Source organism: Penicillium malachiteum (assembly GCF_028827825.1).
Source record: "Penicillium malachiteum strain IBT 17515 chromosome Unknown utg000005l:1.0-9002435.0:326005.0-9005861.0, whole genome shotgun sequence".
Lineage (NCBI taxonomy): Eukaryota > Fungi > Ascomycota > Eurotiomycetes > Eurotiales > Aspergillaceae > Penicillium > Penicillium malachiteum.
This window is the reverse complement of record NW_026643099.1, coordinates 7,277,513-7,301,169: the sequence shown is the minus strand read 5'-3', so window position 1 is coordinate 7,301,169 and position 23,657 is coordinate 7,277,513. Positions and strand designations below refer to the sequence as shown.

At 47.3% G+C, this 23,657-nt stretch overlaps 6 protein-coding genes across 6 annotated transcripts; 2 read left to right on the top strand and 4 right to left on the bottom strand.

Annotated features, from left to right (window-relative positions):
* Positions 1 to 365: 365 nt before the first annotated feature.
* N7483_012701 (uncharacterized protein) lies at positions 366 to 4,717 on the bottom strand (the record flags this gene model as incomplete). Its single annotated transcript, XM_057096128.1, has 2 exons — positions 366 to 2,882; positions 2,951 to 4,717. 2 exons carry the CDS (start codon positions 4,715 to 4,717, stop codon positions 366 to 368), a joined length of 4,284 nt encoding a protein of 1,427 aa, XP_056942099.1.
* Positions 4,718 to 7,430: 2,713 nt separating this feature from the next.
* On the bottom strand, positions 7,431 to 13,366 carry N7483_012700 (Acyl transferase/acyl hydrolase/lysophospholipase; the record flags this gene model as incomplete). Its single annotated transcript, XM_057096127.1, has 7 exons — positions 7,431 to 7,973; positions 8,030 to 8,096; positions 8,273 to 8,864; positions 8,919 to 12,629; positions 12,689 to 13,158; positions 13,225 to 13,251; positions 13,311 to 13,366. The coding sequence occupies 7 exons, from the start codon at positions 13,364 to 13,366 to the stop codon at positions 7,431 to 7,433; spliced, it is 5,466 nt and encodes a 1,821-aa protein (XP_056942098.1).
* A 1,018-nt stretch (positions 13,367 to 14,384) lies between these two features.
* Positions 14,385 to 16,253, top strand: N7483_012699 (cytochrome P450; the record flags this gene model as incomplete). The annotated part of the gene is made up of 6 exons (XM_057096126.1): positions 14,385 to 14,468; positions 14,541 to 14,691; positions 14,756 to 14,815; positions 14,878 to 15,135; positions 15,194 to 15,559; positions 15,619 to 16,253. The coding sequence occupies 6 exons, from the start codon at positions 14,385 to 14,387 to the stop codon at positions 16,251 to 16,253; spliced, it is 1,554 nt and encodes a 517-aa protein (XP_056942097.1).
* A 761-nt stretch (positions 16,254 to 17,014) lies between these two features.
* On the bottom strand, positions 17,015 to 18,343 carry N7483_012698 (Branched-chain amino acid aminotransferase II; the record flags this gene model as incomplete). The annotated part of the gene is made up of 6 exons (XM_057096125.1): positions 17,015 to 17,263; positions 17,330 to 17,519; positions 17,596 to 17,965; positions 18,021 to 18,161; positions 18,215 to 18,250; positions 18,310 to 18,343. The coding sequence occupies 6 exons, from the start codon at positions 18,341 to 18,343 to the stop codon at positions 17,015 to 17,017; spliced, it is 1,020 nt and encodes a 339-aa protein (XP_056942096.1).
* A 925-nt stretch (positions 18,344 to 19,268) lies between these two features.
* Positions 19,269 to 20,064, top strand: N7483_012697 (ankyrin repeat domain-containing protein; the record flags this gene model as incomplete). The annotated part of the gene is made up of 2 exons (XM_057096124.1): positions 19,269 to 19,514; positions 19,624 to 20,064. 2 exons carry the CDS (start codon positions 19,269 to 19,271, stop codon positions 20,062 to 20,064), a joined length of 687 nt encoding a protein of 228 aa, XP_056942095.1.
* A 1,235-nt stretch (positions 20,065 to 21,299) lies between these two features.
* On the bottom strand, positions 21,300 to 22,703 carry N7483_012696 (Aspartate/glutamate/uridylate kinase; the record flags this gene model as incomplete). Its single annotated transcript, XM_057096123.1, has 3 exons — positions 21,300 to 21,865; positions 22,002 to 22,407; positions 22,500 to 22,703. 3 exons carry the CDS (start codon positions 22,701 to 22,703, stop codon positions 21,300 to 21,302), a joined length of 1,176 nt encoding a protein of 391 aa, XP_056942094.1.
* Positions 22,704 to 23,657: the final 954 nt, after the last annotated feature.

The following is a 23,657-nucleotide window of genomic DNA, read 5'->3' as shown; positions in this document are numbered from 1 at the left end:
TATGAACTGGTGATGTTTAGTATGTAAAGTGAAGTATAGAATGTAATGTTTGAGTAATAAAGGAGTTCTTGGGATACTGGAAAAGTAATAGTGAGGTAGTCGCCCCAGGGATGTTAGAAAAAAAAAAAGCTTCATTGGTGAGGAATTCTATAACGATGCATTCTATATCTATGTCTATTTGTGAGAGGCAAAAGAAATGGAAAGGACAGAAAGGAAGAAAAAAAGAAGAAAAACCAAGAGCCTGAGGAAGATTGACAAGTTGGATGAACAACAGACTGGGCTTCACCAAATCAAAAATATCACCGAATCTTGATCTGCGTTGAAGAAAAGATTCGCAAGATTCGAGTGATGGAGTCGCTTTAGCTTTACTCCGCCTTCTTCGAAGCCTTAGTTCGCAGTTTCATCATGATATAAACCAAGGCATATCCACTGAGAGCGAAGATAACACAGATACCAGCATCTCGCCAACCATAGTAGTAGTCGTTGATGTTCAGAGTCTTCAAGTAGTCACTTCCATACGTGTATTCACAGACCTGACACTGAGAAGTTGCATCCGGATTGATCAAATTGACAGCAGATCCAGCACCAGCGATATACTCCGCCAGATATTCCTGGCAAGTTCCATTGGGAGGATCGAAGTACGCAAACTCATCCGAAGTGCACCTGACATTCGACTTCCAGATACCGAAAGTGAGCATACCTCCGACCACATAGTTGAAGGGATTCAGGTAGTAGAACCAATACTTCCAGAACACGTTCAGCTCGGGCTGAGGCACGAAAGCGCCACAAAAAAGAATTAAGCTGTTGACGATAAGTGGGTTGACCAATGCTGCGAATGTTGCGTTCGGGGCATAGGCTGCGACAAACTGCCCAATACCAGTGTAGATGAATTCGTAAATCAACATGATGAAGAAGATTGATCCGGCCTCGTTGGAAGAGTGCGGGAGTTTTGTCTGGTAATACCAACAGACGAAGTAAGAAACGGCGCAGAGGCAGAGGTAAGGGAATTCTGAGACGATAAGACCAGTCACGAAAGCGATCCAAGAATACATTCTCGACTTCTTTTCACGGGCATCGTAAATATCGCGACGTTGGATAAAGAGAGGTTGAAGCTGGTTAATCACACCTGGTGCAACGAATGTGAAGTTGAAAATGGTAAACATTTTCAACTGAAGGTCTGTAACCGAGGATCCGAGGTGCCAGAAGGAAAAGCCATTGAGCAAAGCTGAGATGATGTGTAGCTCGAGTTTGTTGTTCACATACTTCGTGTTTCTCAGCAAGGCAACATTCATCCGCTGTGTAACAAGCCTTGTTTGAGTCCAAAGGGAGGTAGCGAACTCTTTACCATCATCGACTGTTCCAGGTGGTTTTGCGGCTGCATCAGAAACAATCTGATCAAGCTCCGCCATGGCCGCTGCGTTTTCCTGAGAGTCAAGCCAGACTTGGTGCCAGTCCTTATCCTTCACAGCCTCAATACCACCAGTGACCACATCAATCATATGCTCAGCAGGGTTACTGCGAATTGGGCAAGGGGCTCCATATTGAGCAAAGTAGTTCTTGACCGTAGAGCCGTTCTCACCAATATCACCAAAGTAAACCATTTTACCACCTCGAGCGAGGAGAAGGAGTGTATCAAACTGAGCAAAAAGTTGAGCAGATGGCTGATGAATGGTCACTAAAATTGCCTGACCTGCATCAGCTAATCGGCGGAGGAATCGAACTGTGTTGTAGGCTGACTGTCCATCAAGACCAGAGGTAGGCTCATCCAAGAAGATAAGAATACTGGGCTTTGAAACTAGTTCGACACCGATCGTAACACGTTTCCGCTGCTCAACACTAAGACCCTCGCCAACAGATCCAATGAGTGTATCAGCAAGATCGTGAAGCTCTAAGAGATCAATGATGGTGTCGACATAGGCGAGCTTTTCTGCCTTTGGGACATGTGCAGGTTGTCGAAGGAGAGCTGAAAATTCGAGTGCTTCTCGTACTGTCGCAAATGGTTCATGAACGTCAAGCTGTTCGCAGTAGCCGGCCATTCTCTGGAAACACATAGGAAGTTCGCGACCGTCCACTAACACAGTTCCTTTGATTGTTCCTTCGGTTTTTCTCTGCGCGAGGACATCGAGCAAAGTTGTTTTGCCAGCTCCGGATGATCCCATCAAAGCACCAAGCATTCCAGGTTTCACCCAGCCGTAGATATTATCCAGAAGCACACGATCCCCTGATGGAGTGTTCACAGTGTAAACTAAGTTTTTCCATGTGAAAACTGATGTGTTACGGACCAGGTTTGAGTTTTTCTGATCGTCTGCTGCAATGTTTCTGCTGGTCTGAGACTCCTTGTTTGACGACTGACTCTCCTCATCCTTAGAGGCTTGGAATTGCTTCATGTTTTCTCGAGGGATCAACAGAGAGCTACTTCCTGCTCCCCCGGCCTTCCACATGCAGGTTGATACAACTGTAACCACGACAAAGAAGGCCCACCATCCCCAGACAACACCAAAGTTTCGCCACATTTGAGAGTGCTTCCAGTGAAGAGCAGCAAGGTAGTTGTCGCCCGTGACATAAGTAGCACCACGTTCTGCTCCTGTAACACCTGCACAGGCTTGATACTGAGAATCTGTATAATTGCCTCCGTTAGGGATCAAGCTTGAGCCGACGCATGGCATTGTTGTATCGTGAAATTCATTGCTCAATGCTGCTTGAAAAGCGTAGGCCATTGGATTGGCGTAGTATAACTCAATGAACCAATTTTTCATCTTTGGCTTCGGGATCATGTAACCAGTATACATAACTAAGAACTTCATAAGCACGCCGGAAAGGTTGGAGGCCACTTCAAGGTTAGGGCTAGCAGCGGCAAGTGATCTGAATAATGCGTTGATACACTAAGTAAGGTATTTAGTTAGTAAAGAACAGATCTTCGAAAGAAGTGAAAGATTCGGGCTCAACTTACAAAAGTGATAGCGATGAGGAGAATCCAGAATGTGAAAAACGCGCTAGCTGTCGCTTTGAGGCCAACCATCCAATATAACACAACCGTCAAAATGGTGCATTGGAAAATGACCACCGGTAGTTCAGCGGCAAGAATTGCTAGAGCAAACGCGGCCGGGTGATGATAGCCAAAAGATTTATGCTTGATCAAGATTGGTCGTCCTTTGAAGGACCCAGTGACTTCAGCCATTGCCAGGGTGACCTGGTAGACCTGAGAGAAAAAGATCGCTCCTCCCTTGGTGAACAGACCAGCGGATGTCTCCGGTGAATTATAAAAACAGGAGCCCACAATCAGAGCCATTGCAAGAGAAACGAATTGTCGAATAAAGAAAGTAGATTTCTCTCCCCAGATAATTTGATATTGGCGAATCACACAGATCTTGAGCTGATGGAGGAAGGCAGTAGTCAAGGCACTGTTTTTCGGCAATGAAGAATCTTTTTCGAGTGCAACAGAGTCCTGGAATGCCTGTGTTCGCTCCTGAGCTAGTGGTGTTGTCGGATAATCATATTCAAGTCTCATGTGTTGACAGATATCGGACTTCTGGTAAGCACCAAGGACTTCATCGGCGTTCTTTGGGAAGACACCCTCAAACCCAGGAAGAATCTTCCGTTCAGTTGGTACAGTAACACCACTCAGATAATCGCCTGTGTTGGCACCATCGGTATAGGCAAAACCAACACTTTCCATAAAGCGCTTTGCAGAGGTTGCTGGGCCATAGAATATCTGCTTTCCTTCGTCTAGGACCAAAACTTTGTCGAACAAGTCATAGATACCATTACCGGCTTGGTATAAGGTCACAATGGTAGTTAGACCAAGGATATCAGTCATTGCACGCAAGGCCTTAGCCCACTCCAATGCAGTTGAAGCGTCCAGGCCGCGAGTACTGTTGTCCCAACAAAACACCGACCCCTTTGTTGCCATGCACTCGATAATCGACACTCGCTTCCGCTCTCCACCCGAAACACCACGCACGAACTCGTTTCCAACTTTCGTGTCTTCGGTATGCGAAATTTTCATCGACTCCATGAGGAATTGTTTCAATTCGGTTGCCCAGTCGGCTGGCGAGGTTCCTTCGGGGCGACGGAATGGGATCTTAAGGCGGGTGGCGAAGTCCATCGTTTGTCCAACGGTAAGGGTAGGGAAGAAGATCTCTTCTTCGCTGTTCATCACAATTTGACTTTTATATTGGGTGGCCTCTTCGGGTGTCATGGTACCGAATTTGACGTCGCCGGTGACTGATCGATACCCTGCTCTGCGGTTCGAGAGGACATTCAACAAAGTGGTACAACCCGAGCCTGGACGTCCAAGCACAAGAAGCATTTCACCTGGCTTCACACAGCCATGGCTATCCTGAACAATGGCGCGAATCGGTGGCTTCTTTTGGTAATCACGGGCAAGTTGAATGAGATTGAATTGGGAGATGAAGTTCTCATTGACAGAAGCTTCTGCCGACAGTACCTCGACATTCAAGTTTTGCCAGGTAACTCCCAGCTCACGCTTGCTATAGCCTGCAGCCAATTCTCGATCTTGCATGGCCGAGACTTGACCAGACAGGCCCCAGGTGACTGGAGTCTTTTCGGGGAATTCGTCATCAGAGAGGAAATTGGTCAAGGTCTCACGGCTTTGCTCTTCGTGGACCTGAATATGTTCAGCTAGGGTTTCATGGCTGTCCTCTTCACGGAGTTGGACCGCCTTTTCGGCAAGGACAGCCTCCTTTTCCTGTTCCATTTTAATTGGAATGGGACTGCCTTGAAATGAGCAGCAGGAAGTGGATTATATCAAACAACAAAATCGGCAATAGGAGAAAAAAGAAAATAATAAGAATCAAGGAAAGAGTGGAATCGAAAATGAATAAGGAAATTTGAATAAAACGAGTGAAATTAGATTTGGAAAGACGAGAAAATCCTAGTAGAAACATTGAGTCAATTTTTGATGAGTCCCCCTACTCTTATAAATAGTAACTAGGTACATACTAGCCACTTCGATAGACTTGGAGTGGAACAGGTGGGCTATCGTGACTGAATAGGTAATGGCTAGGCATCTTACTGGTTAGGGTTATCTTTCGGTATAGAAGAGGGGCCGTCTATCCGAAAATCGAAACGCTCAGTACTGGTATGATGCACTAGTACAAATCACGGATATAACAGGAACCAATTGGCATAAATGGGAAGAATATTCCGCAGGTAGTTAACGAATGTGGATCTCGGAAGCCATCTTGGAATTGATCTGCCTGGTTGTTCTAGATTGTGGTATTGACCAAAGTCTTTTGAATCTTGAGCAATTGCTCTCCGAAAGTGCTATATGGCGGCTTAAATTTTTACATTTTGAACACTCCGAGTCCTGCTCAAGAACTTCCCTGTTAAGGATAAACTACTCTATGGAGACTATGCATTCAATACCCTCGATCCACAGTTTCAAGTTCCTTCAATATTTCAATATTCCGAGTTCTCGGCACTGGGGGGTAAATCATTCCTGGGATTGCCGCATCGAGTTCCGTGTGGAGTCCACTAGTAATAGGCGTACTAGCAAGGACCCTCTAGGATGCCAAGTGTTTCGAGAAGGCACTGCTTAGAAAATCACGCATAATTGGACCGCGATTGTAGAATTAAATAGTAGCCTCGGTACATATCAAGACACCTAGACCTTCAGCACCAGATAGAGTATTAATTCATTATTCAATGGCGACATCTGGAGGGTCAATGTCCGGCTTACCTCCTTTACAGCTCATCTATCTGGAAATTGTCTACACGTGCATTCAAAATGCCAGTGCCAAACGGCATTTTCTTACCGAAAACTTGGACCCTAGGAGATTTCGAATTAATGATACAGAATGAATGTTCTTTAGATTCATAGAAGGAACACTGTGGGTCGGCCAATATTAAACGCTCGTGATTAGAGCGATCATTTAGAACTACAGCCAATAAACAGCACTTGTGGATCTATTGATCAATTTTGAAGTTATGAACATAACTACATAACTCGAAGGCTATGCCAAATTTGGCGTGGCGACTCGGACAACTCGGAAATCAGTGGATCTGATTTGCCATTGGTCTAGGTATACATACTATGCATACGTGCTCTGTGGCCTTACGCGGAATTATAGGAATTATAACACCGGCTGAGCGGCTATTATGTACCACTAGATAGCTTGAAATAGCCCATAGTACGTGAGATAAGCTTCTTATCTAAGGCTGCGATATGTGCACCTGGGCAGTCACGGTGCATGTGGTGTTCAGGTTAGTTGTATGTCTAACTTAAAGATTCCGAGGCTCGAGAATTCGAATAGTGACCTACCCCTAGCAGAGGTCTTCTGAAACTAATCCTAAAGGGTGGATGTTCAATCCAATCTTTGAATCATGTTTCGAGGGTTCAATTCCAGAGGTGAAGGTTCAAGTTGCAGGGCCTTGAGAATCCCTCGGGCTGATATTACCGGGGATAGCTTCAAGTTGACTCTCAATGCTGTATCAGAACATTGAAAACACTCCAAAGTAGATTTAAGAAATTTTATGTACCCGCAAGGTGTATTGTTATGCAAAATAAAGTTGGATTAGATCTTCGTGGAATTTTTGGGTTAGATATTCCGCGCCTTGCCGTTTTAGCCGGATCCACATTGAAATGTCTGACATAATCTGGGATCTACGGAAGACCGCGGAGTGGTATCTGCCATGTTACACCGCTTTGGCCTATTTGTATTTATTCACCGCCTGGCATAATACCCGAGGCAGAATCAGCCTATATCCGCAGCTAGCCTTCCCTTCCAGGTAACCCATGCTCAGCTGGTATCTCAAGTGCTTATCTGCATATGCCAGATTCAAGTTGGATTCGATTGAGAGATCAAGGAGTCTAAATACACTGAGCAGATTCATTCATCTGCAGAAGCAAGTGTTGTATCAAGGTTTCGCACAGGTGTTGTTGAATCCACCTTTGAACTGCTTCCTTCTCCCCATTGAGAGTCCAATTCGACACACAGGGCGCGAGTAGTATCGTCATTTGGTTCCAAATCGTATTCTGTCTATGAGAATGTCAGACCCTATTGCCCAGAATAGCACATGAGGCGTGAGAAATGTTCAGAGTAGGCCTCATTAACCCCCAGACCTACAGAATGCTTGCTTGAACTTGAAGAAACTTACCTTCCTCGAAAAAGAAACCTTAACCTCTTTGACACAATTTATCCATCCAGGGAACTGTAGTTTGATAAGCAAGGTGCCTGATGTGAAAGGACAAATCGGAGTTCAAATGTTCGTACCTGAGCTCGGACCCAAAGAGCCACTCGGTCGCCTTCTTCAAGAACTGAAAGAAACCTAGCGCCTTCGCCTTCGCTATCATCTCGGCTCCATAAGACAGATTGATGCTTCCATTGTATGCGAATTCCATTCCGTGCAAACACCAGGCTGATTCCTGGTGGGTCCGTTGGATTCTCGCTCCCATTACTTGGTAAGTCTTAGAAATGAAGCCCGTGCTCTTGGAGGATCCCTTGCAAGTTCTTAGGGTATGATGTGATATAAATAGGATCATCATCAGAGCTACTGAACTCGGGCTTTACGCTCTCCTTCAAAGGTTTCAAGATAGATGCCTCAAACCAGGACCATATTCCGTCTTGTGGGCGATCACAGGATCCTTGATCATGGCTGATGACATCGAATTGCAGGGCGGAAACATTGGTCGGCAGAGGAAGAGAGACAAGATAAAGCGTAGTCCAGTTATGAGAACTTGAGGGGGGAGGGGATGGTGGGATCATCAATTTTTGCGTTCGAGTTCCACATACCTCGAACTGACGCGTCTCATTTGAGCCTCCACTGGAGGTATCACTTGTGTCCGATCTGATATCATCGAGCTTTGCCTCTTCAATATCTTTAATCCGCATAAGCAACTGCTCTGCCTCTTCTAATCGACCCTGGCCCTGGTACGTTGAAGCAAGGTGTTCCATGATTTTCAGCGTATTGGAATGGTCAACGCCAAACTTGGTCTCACAAGCCTGCACCCCCTGCAAAAGGCCCACTGACACAAAGGATTGGCTTGTTGATTGCCTAATTGAGATACATAGCCTTGGAAGTTCTCGAGATCTCCCAAGAGAATGGATTTGGGAGTCTTAAGATCCGAGTACACGCTACATCGTACAAATAGCATTTGAGCAGTTTTGGCATCAAGAATTCCAATGTACAGTAAAAGTGATAAACTTGTCTAATTGCAATGCTATACTATGACAAGAAAATTGAGAACATTAACCCACAGTATCCAGCTGTGATTATGATATGCAAAACAATGAAAATCTAATAAGAATACTGCAGAACCGATCCAGAACTTGCGGTAGCTCGGGCTGTAGGATCCAGTAGCACTGAGTTCTGCTGCGCCGCTCGGTAAGGCGCCTCAGTCTTTGGCACAAACATAGTATTCGTGACCAGACCATGGTGGAAGAAACGGAAAGCCTTGCGGTGGCGAATCTGCCGTTTCTTACGGTACTCATTGAACTCGGCTTCTTCCAGCATGGCATACAGGTATCGTGGATGAACAACGATAGCCTGTGCACCTTTCTGTCCGAAGCCGAAAGAGGTGAGGGAGAAAGCTTTCAGGCCACAAGTCTGGATGCTGTGGTTGGGGTAGACGATATATTCGTTCTTCTCCAAGTTGCCATCCACACTGTCGAGATTGCGGTTGCCGGGGATGAGGCCAGTGTTGAGTACTTGCAGACCACCATTCAGCATCCATGCTCCGGCGGCACCCTTGGGGTGTCCCGTAAGATATTTCTGTGAGATGGCGAATAGTGGATTGCCCGGTGTGCGACCGAGATGTTTCATCTGAGCTTCTAGAACAGATGGTTCATTCTTATCGTTCATCACTGTGCTAGTACCATGCAGAGTGACAAAGTCAAGGTCATCTAAAAGGACAATTAGGTATATGAAATCTTTCAGGAAAAGGAGAAGTGACTTACCAATACTGAGACCAAAGACTGCCAGGGAACCTCGAAGAGGCGAGATAGAATCCTGGTCTTTCCAAAAGTCATTGCCGAATGTATTCAGAGCTTCCTTGCGTTGGCGCTCGGCCTCCTGCTCGACAAATTTCAGGTGATGGTCATACTCCTCCTGGTGGGTTTCGGGAATCGTGCCATTCTCGTTGGCCATCATCATTCCCATACTTTCCACTTCGATGTCAACAGACTCCTGAATCTGGGCAAAGCGTGTTGCCAGACGGCGCTTGCGGTATCGCACATCTAGCAGCGGCGACGGGAATCGACTGGTGTGCTGCTCACGGGCATTTGTCAAGATACCTTGTCCAGGAGCGGGCACTGAGCGACCGATCTTGTCACTAGCAGTACCCACCCAAGCAATGATACCCTGAATAGGCAAGCCAAGTTCAAGTGCGAGTTTTGCAGAACAAATCACCTGGATTCCACAACCTTGTGACTCGACGAACCCGCTCCTGCTCTCGGCTGATGGTCGTGACATCTCCTGGGGAAGTCGACCCTTCTTAGCCTCGGCGGCTGCATCCGTAGTTGCTTTCATATTCGCAAACTCTTCCGCCACATCTTGGTTCATATCGTCATAACCTCCGACCAGACAAATCTTGGCTCGACCGGTAGCGATTGTCTCAAATCCGGTCTCCAGTGATTCGACCGAGGTAGCACACGCACCTACTGCAGTTCGAATAGGTCCGGATGAAGATATTAACAACATGTTAACCCAGGCCGCAGTTGTGTTGATGAAGGTCTCCTGGAGGACATCCTTCTGCACATCCTTGTCCATGTATCGATCTTTGAAGATTTTCTTCAGTGATTGCGCACCTCCAAAACCGGAGCCAATGCAATTTCCAAATTCGGAGACATGGATGTATTGATACAGTTCATAAGGGTCGGTGATTCCCGATGCGATCAATGCTTCGATTGTGCCAACCAAGGTATAGAGAGTGCCGCGGTCAACTTGAGTGACAATATCGTCTGGAATACCATATATACGTGCATCCCAGCCGGTCGGAACTTGCCCTCCCACTGCATGGTCCCATTGCAATGCTTTGGGGATCATCAATGTGGCACCCTTCTTCAAGTTGACCACGCACCGGTCTCCCAGCGGAAGGGAATCAACATGTTTCTCCCCGTGCTCATTGATGAGTTGTCGCGCGACCTCAGGGGAAACCTCAAAAGGCGGTAGATCCTGCTCGAGGACGATTTCTTGCAGTATTTGGCGTTTCCCTGGCGTGTTGGTATCAAGACTAGGCTCGACCAGTCGGATTCCTGTATGAGCTAGAATATGCTCTTCATAGCGAGCTTTGATGTCAAGATCCTGAACAGGTTTTTGGGTATTTGCGTCGACCCATCCGGTGTAGTTTTGACCTTCTAGTTGACCGTTGAAGTGTGTAATCAGGCCCATCATCCAAGCCATCTCGATGCAGCCTTCCAGTGAGAGGCGCCCGGTAGCCTCCATCTGCCATCGGGTACGAGAATTGCCAAAAGGACCTACCTCGGAGAAGCCAGTCACAACGACAACCCGATCGAGATTCGCCATACCAAGCAGTTGCTCCCTGAGGGGCTTGATCTCAGCCTCCTCGTCAGGGATGTCGGGGAATGTGAAAGGAATGTTTGCCAGACGAGGCCGAGGCGACTTTTCTTCTTTGGCTTGTGGGCCAAGAATCGTGAGCTTCTCTTCAGCCTCCTTCTCACGGGCCAAATTAGCGCGTATAGTACTTTCGTCGAAAATGTCCCGGCGAACCTGATCGAGTGTGGCTCGGAGATTGGGGATAGCGTTCAGACCTCCGGTAAGATCGGCATACAGTGGCTGAATGTTGCATTGACTAGCCAACTTACGGGTCAGGAGAACAAGGATATACGCTGCCATTTCTGCGGTAGAGAAAGTTTGTACACCCTGTTTTTCGATACCGGCGGCCACGATGTTGTTATCAGCCATGAGTCCAGTACCGCGAGTCCATCCGATTACTGCACCGCAAATGGACAGATACGCGGACCAGCTCTCGGAGTGCCACTTCTCAAATAATGATTCGAGCGCAAGCTTAGACTCACCGTACAAGCCATCATTTCCAAATGCGCCGTGATTAGGAGATAGTGGCAGGATAACTTGAGTGGGTCGCGTGCGATACCCGCGGGTTTGCTTTTGCCTCTTGATAGCACCCAGCAGTCGCAATGTGTTGGTCAACATGATTCGATGGGCGAGTTCTGAGCGCGAATCAATATTGTCGATCTCTCGTCCGGACTCGGAGATAGCGGCAAATGGAATCACATGGTCCAGATCCCAGCCTAGTCCAGTATCTGAGAAAATGTGTTCCACAAGACCCTCAAGATCCTGCTGACTACCCTGGTTGAAAGGAGCGATGATAAGCTCAGATCCCCTAGCACCATACTCGACGTAGAGATTCTGGTAGAAGCGAGTGGTGGAAGATGAATAGCTACTGGTAGTGACGACCACTTTGGCACCACCACTCAATAGACCCTTCAGAACCTCCGCATTAATGGAGCCCATACTCACACCTGTCATCAATACGTATTTGTTGACGAATGTGACTCCCTCACTCCAGGATGATTGAACTTCGTCGCGATACAGTGCAGTCAGTGACTGGCAGGTGTGCCAAGCCGACTGATCACGGGTCGCGATCGAAATGGGCGCAATAACAGGTGATTCCGCACGAGGGATTTCGCGGTACTTGATGTTGCCCTTTTCATCAATCTCGGTGTTGGGACCCTTGACAAAGGCATCGTGGTTGGCGGCTAACGGCTCGAATCGAGGAATACGTGTGGTCTCACATCGCTCCAACAGGCGGTTCACAGCAGCTTTGGCCTCAGGAAGGCGCGGGCCCCAGAGCATAGATTGACTGTTGATCAGATAATTCATCATCCGAACTAACCGTGGACTAGATCGGTTTGCAATGGCGTTACTATACTTGGCGAACTCGGCATCGGAGAATTCACCACGCAGGATCCGGTGAAAAAGATCCAAGGCATCTTGCAAGACCCAGTTCCAGCTGGAGTGGAAGCGTCGGACCTTTGGTGCAGCCCAGAGAGGACGGATACCAGAGAGGAAGAAATCTCCTACTTCGGCTGCAATGCCGTCCAGTTGGTTTTGTAGGTCTGCTGTTGCCAGTTGTGCTTTTAAGGCTTCTTGAGCATCTTGCCTCAGGTCCTTCCCAAGAAGTCGTGCATATAATTCCATCAACGACTTCTTGAGCTTGTCCTGATCTTTGACAACGGCATTGAGAGCTGCACTGTCCACTGGAGCGGAGACCGTGACTGCAGCTGATGCAGATTGGGCAGATGCTGAAAAGTCTAGCCCGTGGTAAGTACCGTACTCCTTTACAATATCATCAAAGAATGACTGTGCCTCCTTCGAGTCGCCTAACCTAGATGAGGTCTGTGCTGTGCTTGCTCTCAGGAAAATTGCGTCCTGACGACCAGCGCCCAGACCCCATCGAGACTGCAAATAATCACGAACATCACCACTGGAGAAGCCAGCGGGAAGTTTCTGTGCAAAGACCTTAGAAACAAGCGAGGTCGAGACCTTGCGTAGCTGCCCCGTGAATGCCGCTGCAGATTGCAACTGGCTGGCCAGTTGGTCGAGTGACATATCTTCTGGCTTCTCGGGGAGGGAACCGAACTCGGTGTCAAGGTCTCCCACAATCTCATTCTCCATCGTTGACCGACCTAGAGTAAAATTAATATTAGCTGTCCAAGAATTGCAGCAGTTGGACGGTGGACTATACCGCTGGCTAAAGCTTTGATAGACTGTTCTGTGGCCAATTCGCCATGGCTCTTGCGCAGCTTGCTGGCAATGATAGCGACCAAGATCTCCTTAGCCTCGACTGGGGTATCCGGGATGGGTGCGACATTTGCGACCTGCGCCGGTGCCTCTGCAGCGACTTGAACTTCCGATGAAGCTGTTTGAACACTGACAGCCGCTTGGGCAGCTGCGATCGCTTTCGTAGCAGATGCAGAGGCTTTGGAGAATTTCTTTCCACCAGCGTCCGCCGGCGTTGCCTCCAACCGATACTTGATTTCTTGTGCATTCTGCGCATATGAAAGAAACCGTCGCTTCATGTGTCGTGCAGCATCTTGTGAATTGAAGTGTCGGGCTACGGTTTTCTTGAGCATGCCGGTAAGGACATCTGCCGGCCCAACCTCAATGAATCGAGCGACATTATAATCTTTGAGAAATAGCTCTTGTGTGGCAATCCTATCAAGCATTAGAAATTATATCGCTCCAGCTTTGAAGACGAGGCCACAGTGTTTTGGAGCATACCATTGAACAGGTGAAGCAAATTGATGTCTATCGAGCGACTCTTGTTAGCTGTATGAAGTTTTGACACAAATTTTGAAATTCCTCACGCTAATAGCTCAACCAGAAGCAGGTAGGCCAGCTGCTGCTCAACCTGGGGCTGCATCTTGTTAGGTAAGGTTGTTGAATGGGCACAATGTCCAGATGTATTTCACACTCATTCGATAAATCATACTCGCCGAGAATTGACATTGAGCTTTCATCTTATCTCTCTGAGCTCCAGGGCTAGATGTTCGCCACGAGTCCGGCCCCTCCAGGGGCTCTTCATGATGTTCTGCAGAGAGTAGCTATAATTGGCTTCAGCTCTGCAGATCAGGGGAGCCATGTGGTCAGCTAGCATCATGACAATCCATGTCGCGAAAATAGAAGCAAAATACCGTCATGCTTCTATTTACAGCACATTTAGACCGATTTCAGGTACGGAGTTGAGATTAGCTGCTGACGCTACATGATGAGAGAGCATAAGTTCAGGTTCGTGGGGGCTTACACGCTGACAAGGGGCGGGAGGATCGACGCTAACTGTGTTGGGGTGAGTACCCACTCCAGGGCTAAGTACGGGGGCCTTTAACGCCCACACTGCCAACCCCCATTTTCATAGTAATGAATATGATGAATTTTGACCGCTTAGCTCACCGCTGGTTATATCATTATCATGATTTGAAAACTTCAATAAATATACCAGGCTAAAATAAGAGATAGCTAAGATGAGAGATAGCTAAAATGACATCCTTACAATAGGGATATACGGAGTACTCCGTAGACAGTTCTCTTTTTTTCTGCCAGCCATATGCTATAGTAGGGATTTTGGCCATAAGGCTAGAGGGCCTCATAGTACCACCATTGCCGAATTCGGTACATTCATCACTCTTGAAACACAGGATAACAAAATCAGGAAATATTTGATCAGATCTTAGGAGTCAAAGTCGATATCAGGCAATTCTAAGAAATTGGTTGAATGATTCTGAGCGTGGTCCGATCAATCCATATTCCATGTCGCCACACTATGGAAGTATTTGAGACTGTCCAGCTGGACTTCAAGTTGAGATGTTCAAGTTCAAGTTGTTCAGATCGGCTCAAAACATCCAGGTGATCATCATCCGAGGTTAATTTGTGCATAATTTGCGATGGAAGCCATCAACCATTTGAGGGGGCTCTCTGTCCTGGCTACCAGTTTGGCCAAGGCAGTACCTCTTGCCCTTGTAGCTTACGTGAGTCCTCTTATCCATATCCATGGATCTATGTGCATAATCCTCGTGAGATACTGACCTCTGTTCACTCAGGTGCTGGCCATTGTTGTCTACCGGGTATGGTTTCATCCTCTTGCCAAGTACCCCGGGCCGGTCCTGGCCAAGATCACAAATCTCTATGCCGGATACTATGCATGGACCGGAGGTCTCCATGTAGATATGATGCGTTGCCATGAGAAATATGGTTCGTTGGATTATTATACCCTATTGGACAAGAGCCGTGCTCATACTGATCTACTCTGTGATAGGTGACATCGTTCGATATGCACCCAACCGAATCTTGTTTAATACTAATACTGCTATGAGGGGTACGTACTGTACAATTATCCTCCTGTCGCACTCTACCTTGCTGATTCATTAATTCTACTAGATATCTACTCGTTCAGCAAGCAATTCCAAAAGTCTGCCGACTATGCGGCCATGGTACACCGTGCACCTAATACCCTTACTTTGATTGACAAGAAACAGCATGGTCGCAAGCGCCGCACCATCGGCCAAGGATTTGGAGACAATTCCCTCCGTGGATTTGAGGATACTATCATGAACTTGGTGCGCACATTCTGTGACGCCCTGTCTCAGGATACCCCCACGGGCGAATGGTCTCCACCGCAGAACATGGCCAAGTGGTGTATGTTTCCTTTGATTCCATACAATGAACTAAATGCAGGTTGCTAATAACGTGTTAGCCAACTATTTAACCTTCGATATCATGTCCAGTATCATTTTTGGAGAAAGTTTCGACCTACTCACAAACCCCAAAAACCGCCCAATTGTCCAGGCCATCGAAGACTCCAATGTCCGTACTGGAGTTCTTCTACAAGCACCCGAATTGTCGATGCGCCGCCTTGATCGCAAGCTTTTCCCCCAGGCAATTGTTGGACGTAACATGCTCATTCGTTTTGTCAACCAACTGCTCCAGAAGCGCATGTCTGCCAAGCCCTTGAAGCGTAACGATGTATTTTCTTTCCTTCTCGATGCGGTGGATCCCGAGACCAAACAGGGCTTCACCCCAGCTGAGATTGGAGCGGAGAGTACCACCATGATTGTCGCCGGTATGCAACTCATATGCTCATCTCATGTCTCTTATTAGTAAAGCTAATCTGGATATTAGGATCCGATACCACTTCCACTGCAATTGCATCAACCTTCTTTTACCTATGCCGCAACCCTGATGCTTATGAGCGAGTCAAGAACGAGGTCCGCGCTGCTTTTGCCAACCCTAACGATGTCACTCTTGGAGCCGATCTTGCTGGCTGTGTCTATCTCCGAGCTTGTATCGATGAGAGCCTTCGTATGTCTCCTCCAGCCAGCAGCTCTCTATTCCGAGAAGTTATTCAGGATGGTGTCACAATCGACGGACACGTTATCCCTCGTGGCTACGATGTAGGTACCTGTATCTATGCCATTCAGCACAATGCGGAGTACTACCCCGAGCCATATGAATTCCGTCCCGAACGCTGGCTCGACGAGCCCGACAAGGTTAAGATCGCCCGCTCGGCATTCACACCATTCTCCCTTGGGCCCCGCAGTTGCTTAGGCAAGGGATTAGCTCTTACTGAGCTGACACTGACCATGGCTTATCTGTTGACCAAGTTTGACTTCCGTTCTGCCCCCGGCAGTGAAAATTTGGGCGGTGGTTCGGTCGCTGAGGGGCCTGGACGATGCCATGAAACCGAGTACCAGCTCCGTGATCATGTCACGGCGGCCAAGGATGGACCGATGGTGCAACTTCGCCTGCGCGAGTGAGCTATTGGGGTCAGTGGGGATATTGGATATCCATAGAATTGTTTTTTCACGGTGTTTTTCTTTTCGTTTGAGCACTTGAATGTTTTGATCATGCCTCAAGCTGGACTTGAAGCCTTGCTAGTATGCATAGACTTCCTTTCAAATGTTTCTCATCTTTTCAGATTTCAATCAATGTGACCTTGATGTTATTTCGAATGTTTCAGACTGCAGTTGAGTCTACTATAGTCTATAGGTATGTCACCCTGACATTTGAGCGGTATCCAAGTGGGTCAAATTTCAGGGTGGATACTGTTCAAATGTCTAGGTGAGGTATTCTCTCCTCTCCTGCAGCTCGCTCGCCCCAAACATTTTCAGAGCGTTCCGCCGTCCCCTCGGCACTGAGACTACAGTTCCGCCGCCCCTTCGGAAAACCTCGGCCGCCCTGATGTGGATTAAATCATGTGACCTTAAAGCCGAGGGGGCGGCCGAACCTATTTTAGCACGTGATCATATACTCCTCTTTACTCCACATCGGGGCGACTGACCTGTGCTTCACCGCTCTTGGCGTATTGGTGCATCGGATTAACTCCGAGTTCAACTTACCCACAATCACAATTCTCTACAGAAACAGTTCAAACATATCTGTATATACGAAGTGCTATCGGAAGAATAGAAAACAATCACAATCACAATCATTCATTAATGAACTTTGGAAACTTTGAAAATTATCTCTATTATCCACCTAAAAACCCGAACGCAATGCCGTGACTATCTACTTTCTCCTAAGCATTCACTCCATTCAGGACCTGCTTCACCTCATAACACCATGCTTCGTTATCTTCACTATCACCACGCTGAACACTGATCAGCTCAGAGTGCAACTTCTGACAGACCGGGCCCGCGGCCGTCTCCGTCGTATAGACAAAGTTATCCCCACGCGACTGGTGTGTGATCGAGCGAATGGGGACCAAAGCCGCAGCAGTGCCCACGGCCATGACCTCACTAAAGCTCGACAGCTCAGTGTACTTGACCTGAACCAGAATTATATCCATTAGTCATTTCATCTTACCACAGGTCAGAAATATGGACAAGCTTACCGTGCGATGCTCCACCTCATACCCCAACTGTCTTGCCAGAGCCATCAAACTATCCGAAGTGACGCTATTGATAATATTATCACTCTTCGGCACAACCAAGGTGACCTGATCAGGTTCGCCCTCCTGCTTTTTCACCCTAACACCCATGAATCCCGAGGTCGAGAATTCATCAATATCCTCCCCAGTCTTGCTATCCAAATGCAAGGTCATGGGGAATCCCTCCTTCATCGCCCGTTGCGACCACTTCATCACGGGCGCATAGTTACCCCCCTATCTTGGCATGCCCAGTGCCTTTAGGAGCGGCACGATCAAACTCTTCCAGAGTGACTGCCGGCAACGGCATAACGCCATGGTAAGTGCTGAAGGGCTGGACATACACGCAGAACGTGTATTCAGCCGGTGGGGTGAGGGCAAAGTGCCCGCTGGATCCGAACAGAACAGGACGGATATACATGGAAGCGCCGCTTTCATACGGAGGAACCCATTCAGCGTTCTTTTCGACGGCCGCGTTAACAGCCGTGATGAAGTGGTCGATCGGCACGGGTGGGATAGAGACCACGTCGGCCGAGTGCTGCATGCGTGCGGCGTGGAAGTATGGGCGGAATATTTGGATCTTGCCGTTACGTGTGCGGTAGGCTTGGGAATGAGAACGTTAATGTATCGCCAGGTTTCCTTCCCACTTCTTACATACCTTTCAGGCCTTCATAAACCTGTTGGCCGTAGTTAAGGGCAGGTGCCAGTCCATGAATGCGCAGATATGGATCTGCGACGAGCTTGAGAGGCGACCATATGCCCTCGTCGACCGAATAGGTCGATTCGATGTGGCCGTTAACTGAGGAGTATGAGTATGATCTTCAAGAGAATGGATTGTTGTTCAGTGCTCACCCAAATCGGAAACGGCGAATCCTAGTTTTGTCCACTCTATTATGCGTCAATGCATCGTTATAACACATTCGATTGGCTCAATCGGGATCACTGACCAACATTGGGCGCGGGAGATGGAGGGAAAGTCATTATGACAAAAGGTAGTAATAAATGAAAAGATTTGGAATAAAAGCCTTCAAGGATAAAAAAAAATTGAGAGTACAAAATGATTCTGGCGATCATGAAGAACTTGAAAGGCAATGAGTCGTGTGATATCACTTTATATCTATCGATTCTGCTAGTATGCCTACATGTTCAATTTTCTGATAATAGTTCATGCAGTCTAGCTTGTTTCAGAAAATGAGGCCCAATCACAAAATAGTCAGCCATGAGCTTGCGTCTATGGATCTGTGGGTCTGGGGGTTTTGTCTGACAGTGCATATAGTCGCGTTTCCTGAAACATCTCACTTTGGCCCCCACTATGTGACATCACGAAGATCTCCACCACCCAGCCTCAGAGATATTGACCATTTTAACAATTTTAAGGATAATTAAACACCAGCTGAGAATTCCCATGACGAATATCCCCAAATCTCACTAGCGAGATCGACCTGTGCATAATCTAAAAATGCTGAAATTTATCCTCATCTCGCAACCTTATCCATTTCCGCATATCTTCATGGGGCTTTTTAAGGTCGCCCCCAAACCACAGACCCATTGAACAGTTTCATGATGCTGGTTTCAAAGGGGCCTTGAATAGCTCGAACCAGAATCACAAGCGCTACAGTTCCCCGTACACCAATATAAGTCTAATCAATGGGAGTCTTTTAGGTCTCATAGAGCAAAGTCAACGAGCTCAGTATTTCTATCAAGACAGACAGGAATCAGTGAATTGGAAGCAGCTGCGTCGAGAAATTAGACAATTTCCTTCAATTTATTCAACTCTCTCTTGACAAGACTCATAAACATTCATCTTAATTATGGCAGACCAAGTTTCACCCAGCTCTCACAGTCAGTTTTGCTTTATCGATCAGATGTATATCCTTACAATATTGGCACTTTTACTGATACAAAAATGGAAATAGCTCTCTCTACTCCATTATCAACACCTTCACTCGACTCTGGGGCATTTCACGATTACTATACCGGCCTGATGCAATCCGATAATGAGTTACTTTCTTTGCCACAATGGCACCACGATGACATGAATATCTCTGCAAACAATACTTATAATTCCATTCCCGACTTTGAATTATACATGAATATGCCTGGTACACCACAAAGCGGGGATCATTTCTCCCAACCTGGTGCCTTCTCACTTGTAAGTTGGCGCAGCTCAAGTTTCTTCTTTCTCCTCACTTCTTATTCACCCCCTCTTTCCTTGCCCATTACTATTACGCCAAATATAAACAATGACTAATCCCTCACAGAAAGAATTCCCAATGCACACTCCCTGCGATGCCACACTCCCATCATGGCTCCCCACCTCTCCACCACTTACCCGCGTCAACTCCGCTACATCAACCTCCCAACCAAAACCTCCTACCTCTTTACCTGAGTCAGAAAATTCTAGCGGCTCACACTGCTGTCCTGCGCACGAACAAATTGTGCAATTACTACTCTCCCGCGGTGCGAACGTGAACATTCAAAACGCCAGCGGTCGAACTCCCTTACATATCGCCGCTCAACAAGGACATCTGGGTATTGTGCGTCTCCTGTTGGCCTCACAATACATTGATGTGAATGCCCAGGACCGCTGTGGTGCCACACCATTACATTTGGCGAGTGAGAATGGACATGTCGTCATTGTCCAGTTGTTGGTTGCGCATAATGCCAGATTGGATGTAAGGGCAACCACTGGCAACGCGTGAAAGGATCAATTGATTGGATTTTATATTTGTTTCTGTTTGTATACAACTGCATTAGCGTTATAGAATATTGTTTTTAATGTTTAGAAATGCATTTACCGCCGGACGGAAAATACTACTACAGTCCTCTATACGTGATCTACAAGCACTGACAGTGCCAGTAAATAAGACAAAGAGACTCAGAGTCACTGGTTCAAATGTTCCTGATAGCATCCATTATGAAGAACAAAAAGCTAGAGAGCCTACTATGTTCCAAGGTTAATCATATTATGACTCCGACTCGGAGTTACTAATATAAGCATCTAACTATCCCGAGGTCACGATGTATAGCTATCATCCATCACATGTGCAACATTTGAATAGATTTGGACAATACATTCACCAGTTGACCTGGGTGCCCATTTAACAAGACTCCCGATATCGGCGATCCCGTGTTTTCTCAACTGCCACTGGCAGTGCCTCAGCCATGGCTTTCAAGGTTAATATCAAGGGCCAGGGACTTTAAGACTCAGATCTTGGGATAAATCTTGATTAGTTTTCACCAGATGAAAAGCTTGCACTATGTGCCTATGATTCCATTGATTGAGCCGCTCTAATTCGAACAAAAAAAATCAACCTTGGAAAACTTCAAATGTTGAAATGTTGAGATATATATCTATCCCATTGGTAGCATTTGGTCTCATAGTTGATCATTCAAGTTTAAGTTTGAAATCAGACCAATTCGAGTTTGACTTGGCGAAAACAAATTGACAGCATATAAAAAGTCATTCACAAAGTTTTGATCAACTTGATTAGTACTACGGGGTATAGCATGGAACAAAGGTTCAATGTTTACGTGCAACTTGAACCTTGGAAGTTTTGGAACCTCGGAACGGGACAGTGGAGCTTTCAGGCCGAAGTTAATGAGAATCAAGCCTACGGAGTACAACAGTGACGGTATAAAGACTCGGAACAATTTTATCGGGAGAAATAGGAGTGAATTCGAGTTGGAGCATTAATTCGAATTTTAGGAAATTCGGAAGTGCTTCGTTGCCGGTGGATTTTAGTCTGGGGAAGCCAAGCGCGACCAGCGCGTCCTGGGGAGTCCTGGAGATTAGGCTATTCCTGACTAACGCGCGCGTGGAATTCCGCACGCGCTTTACACCTATATCCACTCTTGTCTCCTTGAGCCTCGACCTCTAAATCATGAATCCCCAAAAACGCCAAAGAAAACCATCTGGCAGTCATTATTTACTAACCTAAGGAACTAACCCATGCCACATGTATACCCTCTTTTCCGGTCGACGCTTAAGAGCCCCGGACGATCGCGAAAGCCACCACGACAAACTCGGATCGGTATTCGGCAAAGAGCCCCAAAGGGAGCCGTGATCTGCGCGAATACGATTCCAGAATTGCTCGGCGACACCGTTTTGCCAACCCGGCTGAGAAATTGCGAAGAGAGCAATCTCAGAAAACTTTTGATCACGATGAGCATTCTCAACAGACGTGGCAGCGGAGCTCGGATCCCAAGTATCTAGATGAGGAGAATTCCAAGGAAACGATGCTCGAGGAAAAACAAGCGCAAGGTTATGGATTGTTTGCTCAGGCGATGATGAGGCCGAGTCATGATCAAAATAAGCAGCGAAGTCTCTTGTTTCGAGCTGCGACATAAGTGCATCAATACTGATACCCGCGCCGGGATGGATGTGGCGATGGAAGGCGAGACGGAGAGCCTCCTTTGAGGGGAAATCCCTGAGTGAAATAGCATGGCGAACGCGTCGCTGGTCATGCCGAACATCCCGAGTTGTTCGAAAAGATGGCGCTACTCAAGAATTTTGCTGTTGCATGCATGATACTCGCGTTGGGGCCGAGTCCATGGGCAAGAGCATGCAGTGTAGCGGAGGCAGCGGGTCCTGGGGGCAAGGAGGAGGGACGCATGCCTTCAGGATGAAGAAAGATACCATGCGGTGGCTGTAGCACGCGGGCTAGATGAATGGCGGCATTATGAGCATCCAACGCATATGTGCGAGAGTTTGTGGACGAAGTGCCTAGTGTGGCCACGATCGGTACAGATTTGGCACGAATAGCAGACTCAATGGTTTCAGGGATGAAGCCTGTCATATTTGCCTCATGTGAAAATAATCCGCGATCGGATCTCGCGACCGCCGTAAAGACTCCAGAGGAGATCGGTCGCGTCTCAACATCCCGGTGCTCGAGAAGCGCACTGAGCAGATGGTTTGTAGTGCGGATACAGCGTAGATGATTTGACTGATTGATTGGCTCTTCTATTGTTGAATCTGAAGCAATGTCTAGATCTAAATCTAGACCAAGCTCACCATGTACAACGATAGGGATAAGCCCACGCGCCTGAGAAAGGCCAGCGAGTCAGCCAATCGCTCAAGTTGGGTTCGGATTGTGGGCCCCGTCAGTGAGAAAGTGTTCGGGCCACGCGCAATTACGGCCAAAGCATCACCCTGAGACGGGTGAAACCGTTCAAGATAGCGTTGAATCTGGTGTTTCGAATCAATGAGACTCAGCAATTGCGCGATGACATCGCGGTTGGTTTGTGCGCGAGACCGCTGTGCGGTCGAAAACTGGGACACAAAATGGCCCCCTCTGTGGGGGTAAGGGAATCTGAAACGACGCAGCAGTGGGACCAGCATGACTGATCAAGCAGACTGAAACGTATGCCACGGGGAAGGCTGGTAAAATTGGAGATGGTCCATGTGGCTATTGTGGAGTTCGTGGAGTTCGTGTTATACACTACTGATAGTGTTATGCTGACAATGTTGATCGCACAAGGCTCGAGTTCCATTGTCCTATTTACAGTTGTTATTATCTTATTTTTGTTCAGCCCCCTTAAGTCTGACCGTGACTGTTGGTACGTCATCCAATTTGCAAACGGATCCTATTCTCTGCTGTGATTGGGGGTTATCTATACAAAATGCACAGTGAGGTCATTTTATATGGATATCTCTCAGGGGCCAATGCACGATCAGCCGCTAAGGATCTAGCGTGGACCCTCAACCTTACGACGCATTGATAATGTTCCTTGCATCGTGGGGATTCAGGAACGTGGCAGCCATGCGGCCCCCCGGCTCTAGCTCTAAGCGGACGGCCCCATCCCCACTTACTGTCTCTCGGAATCATCAAAGTATTACAGATGCTGGTCGAGGCTCCTGGAAAATGAAACTATTCGTCAAAGCTTAGTCTATAATTGGATATTGGTGGATACTCTCTGCAGGAGCTGGCCGATGTCTCCTGCAGGAAGATGGGATCGCAGATTAGATGAGCTACATGGGCACTTTGAGGATTGATATCAAGTATTCAAGACCTGAAAATTCCCTGTTCACACGCGCAACTGTTGTCTATCCTGCTGATATCTGCTCGCATACTTTTTGAGCTTCGTCGTTGTGCTGCCCACCTCATCTACGACCTTCTAGACTCGTTGCATTTTGCACTTACTCTATTACTCCTCCTCTCATACCACCTGGGCACTCCGGCACTTACACTCCTCTCTAACTCCTATACCACTTTTCTTTACATATCAGCCACCTAAATTGCCTACCCTTCTATACCACGCCTCTTACCTTACTCACGTCTATACTTCTCGGCAT